The sequence below is a fragment of the Dipteris shenzhenensis genome, chromosome 25 (assembly GCF_047967505.1).
Source record: "Dipteris shenzhenensis isolate YYH24624 ecotype China chromosome 25, Dip_SZ_1.0, whole genome shotgun sequence".
Classification (NCBI taxonomy): Eukaryota; Viridiplantae; Streptophyta; class Polypodiopsida; order Gleicheniales; family Dipteridaceae; genus Dipteris; species Dipteris shenzhenensis.
In genome coordinates, this window is record NC_141620.1 from 734,110 (window position 1) to 753,088 (window position 18,979).

General features: G+C 44.1%; 1 protein-coding gene across 1 annotated transcript; it reads right to left on the bottom strand.

Moving 5' to 3' along the window:
* Nucleotides 1-429: 429 nt before the first annotated feature.
* Nucleotides 430-15,654, bottom strand: LOC147885282 (translocon at the outer membrane of chloroplasts 64-like). The gene is made up of 13 exons (XM_087396115.1): nt 15,119-15,654; nt 14,863-15,015; nt 14,651-14,775; nt 13,859-13,984; nt 12,374-12,556; nt 12,120-12,270; nt 11,828-11,996; nt 3,922-4,056; nt 3,633-3,818; nt 1,777-1,904; nt 1,621-1,672; nt 1,312-1,381; nt 430-985 (listed from the first exon to the last, which is right to left on the bottom strand). Exons 1-13 carry the CDS (start codon nt 15,466-15,468, stop codon nt 900-902), a joined length of 1,914 nt encoding a protein of 637 aa, XP_087252241.1. The 5' UTR covers nt 15,469-15,654; the 3' UTR covers nt 430-899.
* Between the last annotated feature and the right edge of the window lie 3,325 nt (nt 15,655-18,979).

Sequence of the window (18,979 nt, forward strand, 5' to 3'; positions counted from 1 at the left end):
CATAGAACACTTCCTAACATATCATTACTAATAATTTTAGCACCTACCACCCAGATTGAGACAAATCGATTCCAAAACAGACACCCAACTTTAGCATATAAATAGACAAACATTCTGAAAGATGAGTGCCTGTCTGAACCAATAATATCACTTGAATAATGCACTAAAAATATACATCTAAAAAATATCCCTGCAAAAATTTTGCATAGTAAACAAATACCAAATTAACAAAGCAGCCCCTGAAATATGAATAGACAAGCATGCTGAAAAATGAGTGCCGTCAGATCAAATAATCACTTGAAGAATGCACTGCCTAAAGAGATACATCTAGAGATATCAATGCAAAAGTTTTGCGCGTAGAAAACAAATACCTACTTATGAAGCGACCACTGGAATATGTTTTAGGAGAGCTTGTCTCTATTACTCGACTGACAAACCTTAAGATAATTTATCTGAAAATCCATATGGACAAACTTAGATGCACCGTAAGATTAGTTAAGTCCCATATAAATTGCTTTGAGTGTAGCAACACTTTGCCTAACAAACATTTGAGTCCGGCATGAAAATTGTTGAGTATTTATGGCCTAAATCACAGGCCAGAATGAATCAGAACTCAACTAAAACTCTATGAAGAAGCTCCACAAATCTAACCTTCCAAGCTGCCACCTGCCAGTTAAACTCAGCCCAACCAAATGAAAGCATCGGCTCCGAAAAATTACCGCAAATCTCTGGACAAAACTGCTTCATGGGATTCTATCTCTTGTTCAACCTTGTGTACCACCTACACTCCAAAGCACCAGTACACAGTGTGGTGTTCTACGAGATGCCATGGAAAATCATCCATATGGGTGCACAGTTGTTTTAAGCTGCTGTTAATCTGAATACACTGCGTTCAAGATCTAACTGTTGAGAAGCTTCTTTAATCTTTTGATGGCATCTCCAGCTGTCTTGTTGGTAGGTTCTAGAACAAGAGCTTGCCGAAAGTCTGTGATCACCAGGTCACAACAACAGATTCAAAATTTATGCATATATACCTTGGCCATGAATGTTCTCTAGTGACTATCTTAAGATAGTTACGAGCTTACACATTGCCTCTGTTCTCTTTTCCTCTCTCCTCTCTCTCTCATCATGCAGGCCATTCAAACCACCAGCAGTGGCCCCAAGACCAGGCTTTTCTGTTAAGTCTCATAATACAAAACCTACTGCTGTCAGGGATGATGCGAGTTATGCTATAAAGCTGCTTCCCCACATTCAGAAATGCTTGCCAAAAGAGGCAGAAGGTTGAAGTAGAATATTCCTGTGAACCCTTACCTTCATCGGCATCCCTGTAGTATCCAAGGAATTCACGAGCAGTACCTCTCCTCAAAAAAGCTTTCACATTCTGCTTTTCCAAACATAAGAAGAACAGGCATCCTTTACGGTTATTCCACAATCTAAAAGAATACTTACAAAGCTCCTACAATGAGATCTATGGAATATTTGCATGTAAGGCATACACAAAACCAATCCATGGATCAGATTCCTGTATGCCTTTCTGCAACTCCTGGACCTGAATAATGTACTATTTCCTGGAATGAGTGTACTTTGAAAAGACAAACTCGGGAAACAGAAGTATGAAACCTTTTTATCAAGGTTGATAGCCTTTGTACAGTCAGCCTCTGCCAGTTGAAAGCTGCAATATTGAATCAAGAAAATTCTCAGCTCATATTTGTCACCCTTCAACTGCATAAAGAAAACACCTCAAAATTGGGATGATTAAAGTTCACAGGATTATACCTGCACATCGCTAAATACGCCGCAGCTCGATTGTTGTAATAGGTTGCATTTTTACCATCTACTCGTATAGCTTGAGAATAGCACTCCACAGCTGCTCTAAAGTCTTTATTTTTAAAGGCCATATTTCCCTGTAAAACACCCGACAATGTTCAATGGCAAAATTTATACAAACCTTGAAATGTAGAGATAAATCACAATCAACAACAGAAATTGATGTGTTTATGCAAAATGTGATATCACAACAAATGCTACTTCCGCAGAAGTGAGGGGTAAATAGTATCAAATGGGTAGGCCATTAGCTCCAAATCTTCAGGATTTTATGATGCCAGAAATAAGAATACAAGTGGTCGGTGTACTGCTTTAAATTTGGACCAAAGTGAACACAACATTGACATTGCAGACGTTGCCAGAGACTTATATCAATGTAAAACTTCGTCTCTATTGTTGGCACAATTCCATTTGCCAAAAAATTCCTCGTGAGGGGGAAGCCAAAAGACAATAATGCTTCGGGATTTGTTCATTCACTTGCAGCCTTTGTTTGCTTTTGGTATGGATGCTTGAGGAGGCTGAGCAGATGAGCATGCTCCATTCCTGAGGGCGGCAGCTTTGTTTTAGAACAGGATGCTCCCTTCCCCTGATGCAGAACTAAGGGAGGGAAGGGTGTCCTTTCCAGACATCCCCTTTCTGATGAGCAAGCCTGGCGAATATTTGAGGCGATTAGAGAGAAGTGAACACACCAGATCCCAGATTTTGCATCTTCTGGAACAAGGATTCCCAAACATATCAACATCAAGATGGATGGCATGGGTATGTAAGGTTCTCTCATCTTTCCTTCTTGCTATACCAACAGTTGGGCCTGTCATTTCAGAGATTGATTCAAGGGTATATGAATAAGAACCAAGAGAGCATCAAACATGGGAAACAAGGGAAGGCCATAAGCCAGTTTCAAAGATGATCCCCATCTGAAAGCAGGCAGGCTATACCTCAATGCAGTGAGACAATAACACAGCAACAATGAGGATATGGTGCCTTAGTAGAGCCCACCTTTGACTTATTCTACTAGTGAGATGTGAGGATGAGAAAGGAAGCCTTGGAGTTGACACATACATACATACATACATATATATATATATATATATATATATATACAGCTTTGTAAGACTAATTCATACAAATTCAGATTTTTGTTGTCACACATTTTTTAAAGATCTAGCAAGCAAAGCAAAGCTTATCTTGATTCTCGTCCTCAGTGCCCAAGCATAAGCAGCTATACTGAGAAAGGAAACCTTGGAGTTGATACAGTTGACATCACACTAGCAAGACACTGCATTTGACTTATCCTACTAGTGAGGTGCGTGAGGATGAGAAAGGAAGCCTTGGAGTTGCACATGTACACATACACATACACATACAGACATAGATATACATATGCATATAATATATACACACATGTGCGTGCTTGCGAGCGTGCATGTGTGTGAAAAGAACTTTAAAACATTGAAAAAGACCAAGGCACACACAGGTAAAGAGCTTCCAGATTTTAAGAGCTTGAGAAAGATGAGAGGTGAGGAGATCAGAACGAAAACAGGGTCTCTCTCATGATGCACAAGTGAAAGATTCAATTGATGACCCAAACGAGCGTCAAACAGTTCAAATCGTCTGGTATAAGGTAGAAAATCAATGTCATCCATGCATTCTTATTTGCAGACAGAGTAACATGGTTTCATTTGGACTCTCTTTTGTCCTGAATTTTTTTGGAGTTCTCTTCTGTCCTGGTTCAATCTCGAATTCAACGTCTTTTTGTTAAAACCTGAAGGGAAATGAATTTTCTTATTCTGGAAAGACAGATGCAGTACCTTTTCTTTGGCTACCTCTGCAGCATCTGGCTTTGGATCCTGGACCGTTTGAGAAGCCTCTGCTTCCTTTTGAATGACTGTATATAGGGTCTTGACAGTATCAAGCAAAAAGCAATCTGCCCCATGCTTTGCAATCAAGGATACAGCTGTCGGACATCCATCATACTTCCCAGTAGGTATACTAACCTGAGTAGTACACAGAATCGCCAAATGGTCAATTTACGAGTCAAAAAATCTAAAATAAATACATGGGATGGCATGTTGTACTTTCTTTAAAGTCAAGAAGTACCTGGCAACACCCTGACATACCAGCCACACTTAACAGAGTGAAAGCCTTATCTCGAAGGTCTGCTAGTAAAGATTCTTTTATCCGAAGTTTTGGAGGAGGACCCACGGCAGTTGGCATCACTAAAATTGAGTCATTCTGCACATTCAAGGATCACTCACAAACTTCAATAAAACATTTGCATATTTGCGTTTCCACCAATCCAGAGTCAACACTACCATCTAAAGAAAATAATGTTCCTTAGTCTCCACCCCCAAATCATGCAATGTGACTGAAAATGACAAGCTAGCTATTATTACAAGACTACATCTTGAATTTACCCAACAAAACAATGTCAAACACATCATCAATGTCCAGAAAATACAAACACAAATTTCCTGGTAAAATTTTCTTTGGCTTATCTTCATTTTGTTTGGCATGCCAGAATACTGAAGGACAGGCTATCATAGACAATTCTAGTAGATGGTTACCATTCCATTCGCTCTCGAGCATGCATCTTGGTTTATCAATCAACAAGACGATGTCATTAGCAATGTACATTGTTAAAGACGTCTACACTGATTGTCCACGCTGTTGGAAAACTACAGTCAATGCCCCACCTGCGAGCCCCCAAATGTGGAGAGCCAAGGGGGTTGACACCTCACCATGTATAAAGAACTGCAAGGGGATGGACTGGGACTAACATGTGGGCAGCAAGGTCACTGCCACATGGACAGCAGACAGGGATCATATTTTGGGAATGTGGGGCAGATCACAGGGCTTCCAAAGATAGCTTTCTTCAGCTGGCTTTGGAGCCCAGCCATGAGCCCAAATGCAAGGTACAACGTCCCCAAGAATGCACAGCATCAAGAGGATGGCTGCAAGAAAGAGAGCTCACCTGGTCAACAGCAGATGCAGGATAAGGAACAGCAGTATGGCAGTCTGTACAGGCAGTTACAGGGCTGTGCGACAGACTGCAGCACACTGGCAGACGATGGAGCAGGCGCAGCAGCAAAGATAAGGCAGGCTGCAGATGAACAGGGCCCAGGTGTGCGCAGGGCCTATTTATAGGCTGCAGGGGCCAGAGCATTGCAACAGACTGGTTAATCCAGTCTGTAGGCTGGTTGGCCAGCTCACCTTGCTGGTAGGTCAGTTCCAGGGACCTAGTGCCCTATAAAAGGGGGCATTCCATCCAGTGTCCAGGCTTTCTGATGCCTCAATTTGGCTGCAACCTCTGCAGCAGGGTGGTCCAAATCTACAAGTATCCACAAGGGGCTGGCAAGGGCAGCCAACACGTGAACAAGCAGTCAAGGATCACAGGAGCAAACACTGCCTTACGATAGGCTGTCCAGGGGAGCAGCAGGAAGGTGTGTTTGCAGGGTACCATTACGAAGCCCACGTAAGCTCCAAGAGAGTGACGCAGGCTGAAGTGTTTTGAAGGTGCCACGAGGAGGTACGAAAAAGTTTTTGAGTGTCACATGGATACAGTCAGCACCCTCTGCTGCTGATAGACAGTGGTACACTGTTTATACTCTCTCTCTCTCTCTCTTCAAAACCCCCCTCCACTTTAACCACCTCCAACAGCAGAGCTCGATATGGCTCAGTTGCAGCCAGGACTCCTTCCCCATATGCACACATATATGAACAAGGTGGTCTTTTTGACAGACCCATTATTGGGTATCACGAACAGATTTGCTTCCTACAGGATCAAGTGCGAGAATTGCGGATGCAACTGGCAGATGCAGTAACTCGAATCCAAGTTTTGGAAGGACCAGTAAGAAGGAAATTATTAAAGAGGTTGTAAAGTCTTGCAATGCTTCCCCCCCTACTCCCAAACTGGTCTCTGCAGTCAAGAATCTAGTCCAAACTGAAGTGCAGACAGTCAAGCAAGAAGTGATTGTGGAGTTTGATGCAAAGGCAAACAAAGCTGATATTCAAGAAGAGATTAAAGAACATGCAGCTAGAAAGTATAATGCTCTGAAAATCAGAATTGGGGGGCTCCCAGATGGATGGTATAAAGAAGAGGATTCATTCAATGATACCTTTACATGTGTCAAAGCAGCCATGCCTACTATTGATTGGACAGCTGATGCAGATGACAATCCTGATGATCCAAATGATGTCGGTGAAACTACAGCAGTCCAGATCAGTCATCGTAATGGTCATACCACCATTACATTCAACTCAGGAGATTTACGTATAAACGTTCTACGACAATCTCATAAGCTGAAAGGGACTAAATATGGATAGCCGAAGAACTCACAAGAGCTCAACTTAAAGATAAGGCAAAAGAATTAGCCAAGGTTAAGGCTGCCAAGAAGGACCAATTTATCGTGATGGAATTGTGAGAAGTGCAACGGAAATGAGCAGAAGAGAGAGAGAGATAGCATGCCTCACACACACACACTGGGAAGGAGAGAAAGGAAAGAGAAAAGGCACAAGAGAACTGCAAGTGAACTCTGGAGAAAACCACGCTACAACTGGGGGAAAACCACGAAAACAACGGGCTGCTCAAGAGCTTGGAACACACAGCTCAACAGCCAAGTGAATAGGGAGCACGAGGGAGGAGTAGGACTGCTCCTCAGGTGATGCTGTGGGCTGGCTCTGCACCTCTGCCAGGCTCCACAAGATCCACTGCTGGAAGTACTGCTCCAGCTCTAGATGATAAGAAATGAGAGGAGAGGGGAGGGACATATATAGCCCAGCACCCCCCCCCCCCCAAGTCGGCCAGCATAGGGGGCACTGACCAGCCAGCTCATGAGGGCCGACCCTCTGCCCTAGGGGCTAACCCCTACAGCCTGCTATATAGGGCTGTCCAGGCCCTAAATGAGGGCACAAACCTCTCCAAAAGAGGGGCTAGCCAAGGTGGCCCACCAGCAGGTCGGCCCACCCACTGCTCTACAGCCCACAAATAGGGGCTCATAAAAGGCGCCTAAGGGCAGCAGGGTGAGACACACCTGCTCACACAACCCTACATCCTCCCAGGGTACCTCAGTGACCTGCATTGCATCACATGAGGCACTGGAAGGCCAAACTAACATACTCTCATGGAGGCAAGCACACCACAACAAAGGCCCTCACTCTCTACCCTAGCCTCACTCATTGGGCGGGCACACCCACAAGCAGGGCCCTCTCTCTAAATGACATCAGGAGATGACCTCTAACACCCCCTCTCAGCTCTTGGATGGAACAGAGATGTCGGGGACCTCATTGTGCTGATGGAACAGAGACGTCAGGGAGCTGGGTGTGCAGCTGGAGGAATCCATCGTGTGATGCTCCACCACTGAAGACCACCAATGGAAGAAGTCCCTTCGTGGCTCAAACCCCCTCAGCATGATCACTGGAAACCAAGAACTATTGCTCTGCCAAGTGCTAAGTACACTCCTCTAGTCTGGTACCAATACACTGGGTTAACTGGTACAACAATCCAACTGCTGGTACTGGTACATGACTCCAACGGAGGATCCTGGAAAAAAATATCCAACTGATACTGCCTCTGGTGCAAGGTTCGCTTCCCTGCATGGGCACCTGTATCTCAAAGCTAGATAGCCCCCTCTCAAGTCAAAACCGGTAGACTGTTGCCAGATCGATGAACTTCAGCGCTCCAATGGCAACAGGCATATAACAACTCACAAGGATCAATCAATTGTGTCTATTGGCAATCTACTCTCCAACAGCATCAGACAATCGCTGCAGCACAACACTAGGAGACCCCCTCTAGATCTTCCAAGTCACAATGTCCAAACAAAGTAGAAACTGGTAACAAACTGCCACCTGAGTCAGCGAACAACTCCTCGTGATGTTTGGGGTGAAACCCATCTTGAACTAGTATCTTGAAGCTTCCAAATGTGCTGACTTTCAACAATATCCTTTCTCTACACCGACCTTCAAATCAAAGGATTGAAGAACGCCGAGTAGTACTTGCGAAGCAACAGATGGAAGTCAAACCCGGAGAAGGGACCTTGGTTCCTTTTACTCCCTTCAGCAAAGTATTTAGATGAGGTACTCTTCTATTGAGGAGGATACAAGGTAACTACTTTGATAACCAATAGGCACCACCTATATGAACCCATACTCCTCTCTATCTTGTGGTATTCCTCTTTATTATTTGTTTAATGTGAACACTAATCCAAAAGCCAATATTTTTCATGTGCATAAAAGGGCTAGAAGATCGTAGATCTCTTGGGAACTACCCCATCTCAATTTTGGTCCAAGTTGGAAGCACTTATTATGTCAAGAAGTTTTTAACAAGTTGGTTGATCGAATTGTGTATTCTTGGACTTCTCTCATCATGGGTTGTATTGAATGTGGGAATCAGAACATGTCATCAGCCTCTTACACAAAATGTAGGCAGATCGTGTACATCCTAGCAAGCATATATTTGAGGGTAATAAGATGCTATAAAAATTCCAGTCCAAAAAATAGTCTGCTATACATATGTAGGTCACAAATGCTCCATTTTTGAACTTGGTCGGGTGAAGGATTTTCTACTAAAGCGCAAAAGTGCAAAAGTGTTCAATGACAAAAATAGCAACCCTAATCATATGGTTAACTTTGAGTTATTTAAGTAGTACGCAAGGTAGGGTATTGTGAAGGTTAAGTAAATCACCATCTTATAAATAATTTTCCATTAGGACTTTACTAATTTCCTTCTATTATTTTTCAATGCCAATCTTCATTAATGTTAACATGAAATGAGGCAATTATTTCTTGGATACATGTCTTCTCTATTGAGATATACATTCATTACTTTTAGGACTCCGCAAGAAACAATACTGCCCGACCACCACCTATTGCACAATGGGCTACAAAGGGATATAAAATGAGTACCATTGCCCCCCCTCCGAAAAAAAAAGACTAATTCTTTACTTTAAAGACATGCTCATGTATTATCCATGAGAGCACTCAAGTGGTGAACATCCTCAAAACAATAATCCCATTAACAACTATCGTCAAGAAGTTCTCTTGTCAAAGCACTCAACTAACATCTATTCTTGAGGAATTAGTCCCCCCTCCCCAAAAAACAAAGAGCAATAGGTTAGACCTATCGCTAAATGAGTTAGCATGACAAAACTATTTAATATTAGTGTAGGGCTACCCACACCAAGTTAGACCATAGGGCTAAAGGAGAGAAAGGGTGAGAGAGATGGTTGTTTTGGGTGTTGGGGAAAGAAGGGGGGGGGTTGTTCCTAAGGCTTCCCCAAAGTAGGAGACAAGGAAAACAGGGGAGAATGGCTCCAGACACTCATGGTTATTGCTTTTCATTGTTCATTGTCAAGCAAATTATTTTGTTTATTTATTCATGAAGACACGTCTTCATGTTAATCGATCGACACATATCTGCCAAGCTTGAACCGGAGCAAAATCTAAGGTAAAATCAAAGGCTATTCCTCCAAAAGTAGGTAAAGTTAAACACCAAAAGAACAAGAAATCCCAAACTAGAAGCTTGATCTAAAATCCTAAGAGCATCACGCATGCAACAATAAGTAGAACGAGGACAAGATCCGAAACATAAGATCTCCAGCTAGTTAACAAGAGACCAATGTACAAGATTGGCGTGCTAGCAAAACTAGTAGAGGCACAAGAGTTACACCTTCAACAAAACTAGAGTAAAAGTATAGAACTCGCTTATTTCCCATTGCCTCTGATGCAAGGAAAGTTGCAACAGCGTGTCGAGACTGCAACTTAAGCAGTTTCATTGACATAACCACTAAATTAGATGTCGTTGATGCTGTAGAAATAAAGAACCCGACAAGAGGCACAAGACCTTGTGACTGTGAACGAACGTTAGCGTGTGCATAGGACTATAGGAGAGCCCGACTGCACAACACTAGGAATCGATCCGAAGATGCTCACAGGAGTAAGATAGCATGGATCTAAAGAGGTCCACAACCAACGGCAGCCACAAATGCCCAATGCATTTCAGGCTGAGCGCCCATCTGAGATTGAGCTAGTAACATGATATAGGAGTCAGGTACCTTACACAATAGACGACAAATCTTGAGGCACGAGGGCAAGGCATGTCGGTGCTGTGCACAATGCCTACTACAAAGGAGATCAGATTGCACTAGCTCTAGAGTAGGAGACGGGCAAAGTAGAGAGCAGCTGAGGCGCATGGTGCCCGAGGAGGTTGAAGGAGACTAACAAAGCAAAGAGCAGCTGAGTGTACAAAGACAGATTGGACTTTTAGGGCGGAGGGCAAGGCATGTCGGAAACGTGTAGGATGCCTACTACAAAGGAGGAAATTGGATTGCAGTCGCTCTGGAGCAGGAGACCAGTAAAGCAAGGAGCAGCTAAGGGAACAAAGGTACGGGATGCAAGGCTACTAAACTCTCTACAGTGTTGGAGTCGAAGACGGCATGGTGCGGGTAATCCACCAAAAGTTCCTTAACACAAGTGAGTCATCAGAACAAAGGCAGTGACCCTCCACCGTCATCAGCTTGATCTTCAACGAACCCACGTGAGCAAGACACAAACACAGAGGACCGGCGTAGAGCTGTAACAGTGGATAGAGCAATGAGCCATCAAAACAGAGGCAATGCCCCTCCGCCATCATCAGCTTGATCTTCAACGAACCCATGTGAGCAAGACACAAACACAGAGGACCAGATGTAGAGCTGCGACAGCGGATAGAGCGATGGCAAACAAAACCAGTAACAAAAGGCTATGGTGTGGAGATGAGCTGGAACTGGGCAAGCATGAACAAGATCAATCCTAACTACAAATCAGATCCATAAGAGGCTACATCTTGTCAAGCTCTTTAGTATTAAAGATAGGTAGGGCCTCTTTACAAAACGCAAGCACATGCTGCCACCACACATATCCCTATCACAAACTCTACAGTCACTTTACAAGGGTTGTTCCCAGACACACAATATTGAATTTCCCCAACGCCGATTTTTAGACCAAGCTAGGACCAGCTAGGTAAACTCTGCTGGTGCCTAGAACTGCACCCTCCCCAAAAGCACTGGAGGCTATCTTTTCAGGCCAACCAGGCTCTTTTGCCATATTGGTTTGCATGGCCGACCTATAATGGCCAATCTGGATTCTGTACAGGCCTGCTGGCCAACCTCTACCAGCCCACCAGTCCTGCCATTGGGGCCTACAAAGGCCCCGGGAAAACCAGGCTCATACATGCCCGTATGAAGGGCCAATTGCAGCAAACCTGCACCCCACCTATGATGGGGCAATGTACTCGCTGCCTTCCGGTCCTATAACATGGCCCATGTGAAGCCCAAAGGATGGCCAATGCCATGGCCATCCCACAATGGACACCCCCGGAAAACCCAGCTCACACCTGCCCGTATGATGGGCCGATTGCTTCCACCTATGGTGGGCGCTGCCTTTCAGCCCTATAACATGGCCCATGTGAAGCCCAAAGGATGGCCAGCACCATGGCCGTCCCACAATAGACACACCTCCCCTTTAGCACCCTAACCAAACAAACTAGGATGTCTCCCGTGCCGCTGATTTAGCGGCCTCACTTGTTCCATCGTCTATACTTTGATATCTCTAGCGGCCTGGTTTTTGGCAGCTAGTCCCCATCCCTGTGCTCTATCTTGCTTGACATCATCCCGGGTCTAGTCAACGTCTAGCCTCACATTGATTTTAAGCGGTATTACTTAGACACAGCATAAGAAAAATACTCCTTTAAAATTTATGAGCTCTCTAGGACATATAGACATCAAGCTGCAGTTATGTCGTGCAGATTCAGGAAGAGATCACTCTCGTACAAGCAAAAACATCAGATATAAATCCTTGACTGCAAATAATCGATAATCCTTATGACAGCAAAAAAAAGGTCTGAGTAAAGATACCATTCAAACCGCTGTAGCACCAATAACATGTAGCAGGAGCAAATTGACTATCAAAGCTACCACTCCCAAAGAATAAGAAACACCATGTGTGAAATTCAGATCACATTTCATACCATTAAAAGCTCATTCAAAGCACCACGCGCCTCGTTTCGAACTTTCAGAGACTGAGCCATGAGAGCTGAATCTGTTTCTAGCGCTGCCTTCACTCGTTCTGAAATTCCCGGACCCAGGTCAGGCTTGACACTCTGGATCCATTCCTCATGATTGGACTTGAATTCATACCTGCAATTTTTTCATACATTCTTTTTTTCAATGAAAGGGACCCACATTACTGAAATGGTGGTACATTCATTATTCAACACTGGCATGATGTTCAAGTGATTTGAAAGGGGGGTTAGAACAAACCGTTGAAGCAGCCGCAAAGCATTCTTCAAAGATTTGAGGGCAGAAGTGCCACGTTCCACCTTTCCATTTTCCTCCTCTGTGCGAAAGCTTTTAAGACTGGGAATCTTAGATGCAATGTATTCTCCAAGATTTAATCGTACGACCACATGCCCTGATCCAAACAATTTGACATCCCTTACCATAGACACTACAATGGTGCAAATTGCAACGCAAGAGCAGAGGAAGCACGGTATGTAGTGAGATTAAGCACGTACTTCCATATGCTTTCTCGATGGAATTGATGGCCACAGACACATGGCGATCCTCCGAGACTGACAAAAGCTTGAAACAGTCATCAGCAATAAGAACACGTCTTGGCTGCTTTGTTTCAGAATAGCGCTGTTGCAATAGAACATGGCCCACTTTTTGCAATACAGTTGGATCCCTCGCAAACCAGCCTGCCAAAAAAACAAAACAAAATATGAAGAAGAGGAGACATCCATGCAAGGCGCTTTTCAATGTACTCAAGAAACTCCCTCATTTGATCTCTCTTCTTAAATGAGGAAGAGACTCACCAAACCTTTCCCTTGCTATACACACTCCCTCCCCTTAGGGAATGGGGTGCGTAACTCTGTGAAAAAAATATATAAACCTTCCTAGTCTCATACACTTGGGATTACAACCCCTATGATTACACTTGGGATTACAAGCCCTATGATTAGAAGTGGTATGTGTTGGAGATAAGTGCACACTAGGTGTACTATTTCCCTAGTCTACATTTGTCTAGTCTCAGTTTAGTCTTTGTGTCTTGAGTGTGTGCCATGTGGCACCTCTACAATTATCCCATAAGCACTCTTGCTCTATGTCTTGTACTTTGGCCCATATATTCATGGGTCACATCATTGCAATCTATCTAGCTTGTGTCTTGTCTACACTCATCTACAAGGTAACTCTTTGTCTTTCAATCTTGTTCTTATTTTACTTCTAGTTTTCTAGTTTCTAGCTCTTGCTTTTATATTCCTACAGTATGTGTCTTACTCCAAAAGTCACACCTATGAAATCATATAGCCCTCACTATGTAAAAGGACTTGTTAACTCATTGCCCTCTTTCATGCTCATTTGTATCGTTTCTTTTGGTAGTCGCGCGCAAGTGATACCCCAGCTTGTTAGGAGATGAACCTGATGAAAGCCTTGTCTAGTAAATCCCCACGAAAAAATTGGTAGTTGGAAAATGTGTTTCTTATTTTGCCTTTGTTTGGAATCTATTTTAGAATCTTATCCCTTTATACCAGGGTAGTTGCTTTCCCTATCAAGGTGAAACGGTCAACATTCCTTCCAAATAGTAGGAGTGCCCGACTGCGAAAACAGAAGCAAGCTTGCACATTTGAATCAAGAGACGTCTCTCTTCCCTTTGCACATTTGTGTCAACCTTCTCAAAAGCACTGAGGATAGATTATTCCAGTTCTGTTTTTTCAATTAGGGGATGTTTTCCTCACTAGTTGCTGACACGCCCGGCCCCTTGTACTCTCTGCTATCATTGGCAAGCCTCTGATAGGAAATATAACTCGGTAGCTGGCATTTATCCCTTGATTATCTATGTATTATGTTAGCAACTAGAAAAGCACCAACAAAACAGAAACAAGGCATTCTCCCAACACTGCCAAAGGAAAAGACTTGGACAGTAAGCAGACTTAAGTTGTAATACTGCCATCTTGGTTCAACTGGAGAAAGCAAAACGGAACTTCAATGCAATAACGTACCCACTGTGTCCAAGCTTTGTGACATTGGCAATACACCAATGCATGACACAGCTCCATGTGACGGCCGGAACCCTAAGATACCACAATACGCTGCAGGTATTCTTACGCTGCCACCGGTATCTGTGCCTGTTTACTCAAGGTAAAAAGGGTTATATATTGCCAAGAGCCAAAATATATGCAGAATTAGACTCAAGAACAGATTTACAGTAAATTGAGAAGGAAAGAAACTTAACACATGCCTAACTTGACAATTAAAAAGTCTATGAATAGCCACTCACGAGAGAGGCAAAACATCACGTCATCATGCATAGCAGGCCACTTGCTACAATGACAACCCCACCAGCTTCATCAGCACGACATACAGATATCAAACGTGGCAGTCTTGCTTACTCATGCACACGCACGCATGAGTCAACTATACACATACATACGATATATATGTATGTATGTTTGTAAGCTAAACACACACACACATATGTGAGTTTTTCTCACCTAAAAATCCAGCACCCTTACCGCTCATTTGTACTCAGAAAACACTAGTATGCCCATGTGTCCGCGTGAAGAATGAAAATCAGAGTCCTTGTTAATGCTAATGAGCAAAGTAGACAACCTATCGAAGCGCATAATAAACTACGTGGTGATAATAAAACGCTGAAAATCTAAGCTTTCCCTTTTTGCCGGCGGCTTGGCGTGAATAGGGATCGTGATAACATTTTACCGAAACTACCAAGGCCTAACCCTGACAGAATCGAATTAAAAGCCCACGTTGTTGATGCAAGATAGCTAACGTACCGAGAGCAAAATCGACCAACCCTGCTGCAACCGCGACAGCAGAACCACTAGAAGACCCTCCAGGAACTCGGGAGGTAGCAGCCGGATTAACTGGAGTTCCGTAGTGCTTATTTTGTCCGTTAATGCTGCAAAAGAAACCCTTTCAACGTTGGTCACCGAAAACGCTATGCACAATTTAACTATCGTTATGGAGTTGGAAACGCAAAACATACCTGTAGGCCAGCTCGTCCATGTGGGTCTTGCCTATGCAGGTGGCACCTGCTTTAACAAGAAGTGCGACGGCCGGTGCCGTACGAGCGGCGGCTTCATGAGTCTTCGCCCAATCAGGGTTGCCGAATCCAGTAACGTAGCCTTCCACGTCAAATCTGATGAAAAGCATGACAGATGAGGGAGGACGGAGACCAAAGGGGTAAAAATGGGTTTTAATAAATTGCAACACACAGCCCGAGAGAAGAGAAGAGTCCTTACATGTCTTTGACGGCAAATGTGAGGTCACTGAGGGGGTGAGGGGCAACGGGCGGAGCTGGCTGAGGCGGCGGAGGCAGCTCCAGGTACTTAATAAAGGCACCGAAGTCTTTACTGATTTGCTTTCTACGGGAGCGAGCGACGATGATGAGGCCGGCGATACCCAAGCCGAGGAGGACCCAGAGGTTGGAAGAAGACATAAGGGCTGAGTACCAAGAGCGAGGGGGGGGGGGGGGGGCGGGGTCACGGCTGGTATTTCTGGTGGTGCTACTGGGGCTGCTGCGGAGGGGGGTGCGGGCGGTGGAGGAGCTGCTGGAGCTACCAGAGCGGTTGCCTTCTGAGTAGCGCCTCATCACAAGAGCATCATCAAGCAACTAGCGACTTATGTGCGGTGCGTGGCTGATAAGGCCTTCCTCCTCTGCGTCTTGTGTTGTGCCTCTCTTGTCCTCCGATTGTTGCTGCGAGTTTGCAGGATACGAACACAAAACTTGCCTGCCTTCCTTTCTCACGCAACCCACATATGCGCGCTCGCTCTCTCTCTCTCTCTGTGTCTCTATATCTTCTACTGCTTCCCAAAACCCCAAACCCTCCCCCCCTGCAGCCTTAGGTCAATACCTCTCCTTATTCATCGTTGTTTCTAGCACCTCACTTCATTTTTTATGTCACATCACCACCCCCCTTCCCTGGGAGTGTAGGGCACCCGAGCTTCCCACTTTCGTTGCCTTCAAGCTCCTTACACTCCAAACCTATAAATGCAGCATTAAGTTGGATAATTTTTTTAGCATGGGCACACTAACACCACAAACTCCACCCACTAGAAGTTGAATATGAAGATCTAGTTCATTCACAGGGGCTTATGGGAGATAGTTTAAGGCCACAAACAGAAGCCTAAACGTCATAAGAGTTCATTCTATTTGGGATGTTGATGCTTTCCAAGGTTTGGGAGGAGCGTGACTCCCAGGCACACTCAACTTTCATACACGCGATCACAGTGCCTCCAACAGCACATACGTTGAACAGTGCATACAAGGTATGATCTAAATTGGAGGATCTCTATGCAAGTTGTCACCTTGAAAGGATACTTGTACAATCTCGAGTTCTCCACAAAGGAGTACCATGCAAGCTAAGGTCCTCCGTGATCAATTGTAAGCAATGGGTGTTGCTCTTACGTCTCTCTAGTTAGCAACCCGCATCTTAACCAAATTACGACATGGTCTCTCAAGCTAGAATTTGATGACTTATGCTCCCTTCTCCTTGAAGAGGAATCGGTTCTCGTCTCCAAGGGTAAGTTCCAAGTCACTCCAAGTGGTGAAGCACTTTCAATAGTGCACAAGAAAGGACGGTTTAAGTGCTATGCTTGTGGAAAGATAAGGCATCTCAAGGATTGGCGGTACAAGAACAAATCTAAGGACCAAGACAAGACATCCGACACATCCAGTCTAGTGATTCCAAGGCAACAGCTACCCAAGATCTCCAAGTTGCGCCAAGTTTTTATCATTGCGTACGAGTACCGTACGTGTCATGGCTAGAAAGGGCATGTGGGCGGGAGTGGCTAATTTCCTACCTTCTCCAATAGATGTCCATCCCAATGCTTGTTGGCAACAGTCCATGCCTTAAGGTAGACTGTTCCAAGCAACTCCTTATGATGTGGTACTGCCCACACCTAGGGCAAATTGCTCTAACTGATCTCTTCTTCCTCATGCCTCAAATTGCCTATTACAAACCTTGATCACAACAGGTCATCTCCTTGAGCAAGCTGCTAGGTTGCTGCCTCAGATCACATTTGGCAGGCTAATCCCACTGCCTTCAGATCACCTTGAACAAGGTTTTAGGAATTTCTCCCTCATGTCAGCCCTCCGAATTGCCTAAGATCTACATAGCAGTGTCCTTATTCCATCTTCTCCTCATGCTCCCCAAGTCCCTCATGAACTATGGCACATGATAGCATGTGAGAGTTGTGCACATGTGGAAATGTACAAAAAAGAGAGAGACCGAAATGAGGCAACATCATTATTTCTAGGGATACAATCACAACCACGGGGTTGGCACACACACACACACACAGAGAATGCTCTAGGAGAACCCCAATGTGAGACCCTAAGAGTGGAGAAGGGGGGAGCCTTTTGTGGGGCCCCCAACTAGGCTGGCCATATGGACTAACCAACAAGTTGGCTGACCCAATTTTTCAGCTTACCCACTTTTTTAGGTAAGCTCCCTTGTAATATAAAGTACTCAAAGTTCTCACCAAAAAATGGAAAAATGTGTATGTGTGTGTGTAGTTGTTGCTACATTTTGCGAGATAGATCTTTCCATTTGCCTTGATTTGGTTTTTAAGAGTGAAAGGATCAATGCTACACCCATGCGAGCACACAATCATATCATTTGAAATATGTAACTAAGTTTGTAGACAGCAAACACTCAAGGCAAAGAATAAAGGCCAAGCTACCATACCGATCAATCCAAATAGAAACAAATTTGATGGCAGTAAAAAATTATGCTATTGATACATGCTCTCCATTAGAGTTTGGCATCTCATAGTGAGAGAGGGCTTTATGTGGGTGTGCCCACCCGAAGAGGATAGGATATGTGGAGTCTTGGTTAGGCTAGATGGCAGGGTTAAGTTGGAGCCCAGTTTGGGCTCCCAACCCGACTGGGTCAACCTTGGTAAGACCAATATACATCATGATTTGCATCGTGTTTGCACACAATTGAAAAACGATTGCTACAAAGAACGATGGAAAAAAACAAAAGGATAATAAATTGGATCACTTAAGACTCTGTGGTTTCTATGTTTCCAGAGACTCTAGAGTGCCCAGTAGCGAACCCAAGTAAAAAACAACTCAAATTCAGCCGTCGAGGATAGATCCCAAATACCCAGAAAAGCTTGCCAAAGGAAGCCTGAGGAAATCTCAGTCACAGTCTTTGCTAAAGAAAAGTCAAGAAACTTCGTGTCTCAAGGCAATCCCAAAAAAAAAGAGATTGATTCCCTTGGAGCTAAACATCTATGACAAATAGCTCGAGCAATACGTCTGCATGATAAGAGCTCTGGCCACAGACGGAATAATTCCTAGCAGAACAATGCCAGAGAAAGACTTGTTGTCATAGAGGGACCTTGGAGTGCCAAATCTGTTTCAATATTTTCCTCCACCATTTGACTAGACGATGCAAACACCAATTTGATTACCCTGTCTGATGCCTAGGGTGGAGACAATAGAACTTTATATTAAGATGAGACTGCAGTGGAATAAGACTCCAATCCTGAAGCCTGTCTTGAAGTTCTAAATGCGGTACTGACTGAAAAGATTGAAGCATCCAAGTAATGACCTACCATACAGGACAATAATGCATCCCTAAACCATATCTTCGAATAGCCAAAGGGAAAGATAAAAGAGTGCCATCATCTTGAATGACATCTGCCACCATAGAGGAAATCCCTTTTGAGTTAAGAAAATACGAGCGTCTAGGCTCTTGCAAAGCCAAAGGCAGAGAAAAGACCCATGACTGGTGGATGCTCTCGGCTCTTAAAGAGTTACCTTGTAAAGAGTCCCGGCCATACCAAGCCAAATGTGAGAGAATATGTTTCCAATCCAAAAAGATTTGAGTAACAATAGGACAACCTTTGACTATGCCTTCAATACTACCCAAAAGAAAATCCTATTGAAAGGGTTGCCAATAACCAAAAGCAGTAGTAGTAAGATGAAGAAGTAAGTAGCGCGCATCATAGCAGCCCAAGGGTGATTACCATGTAGAAACTGTAACATCATTTTCCCTTTATGAGCCAGAATGTGCACATGAATGTTGAGAATATTCAAACCACCATGCATTTTTTGTGAACATAACCTCTATATAGGGAGTAGGTTCAAG

Excerpts from the sequence above, each read along its gene's own strand:
- LOC147885282 (XM_087396115.1), bottom strand. The coding sequence starts at position 15,468 with ATGAGGCGCTACTCAGAAGGCAACCGCTCTGGTAGCTCCAGCAGCTCC. Across the intron at positions 1,905-3,632 it reads CAGAGGTAGCCAAAGAAAAG|GGAAATATGGCCTTTAAAAA; the intron begins GTACTGCATCTG and ends GGTGTTTTACAG. Across the intron at positions 1,382-1,620 it reads CTATCAACCTTGATAAAAAG|AATGTGAAAGCTTTTTTGAG; the intron begins GTTTCATACTTC and ends TTGGAAAAGCAG.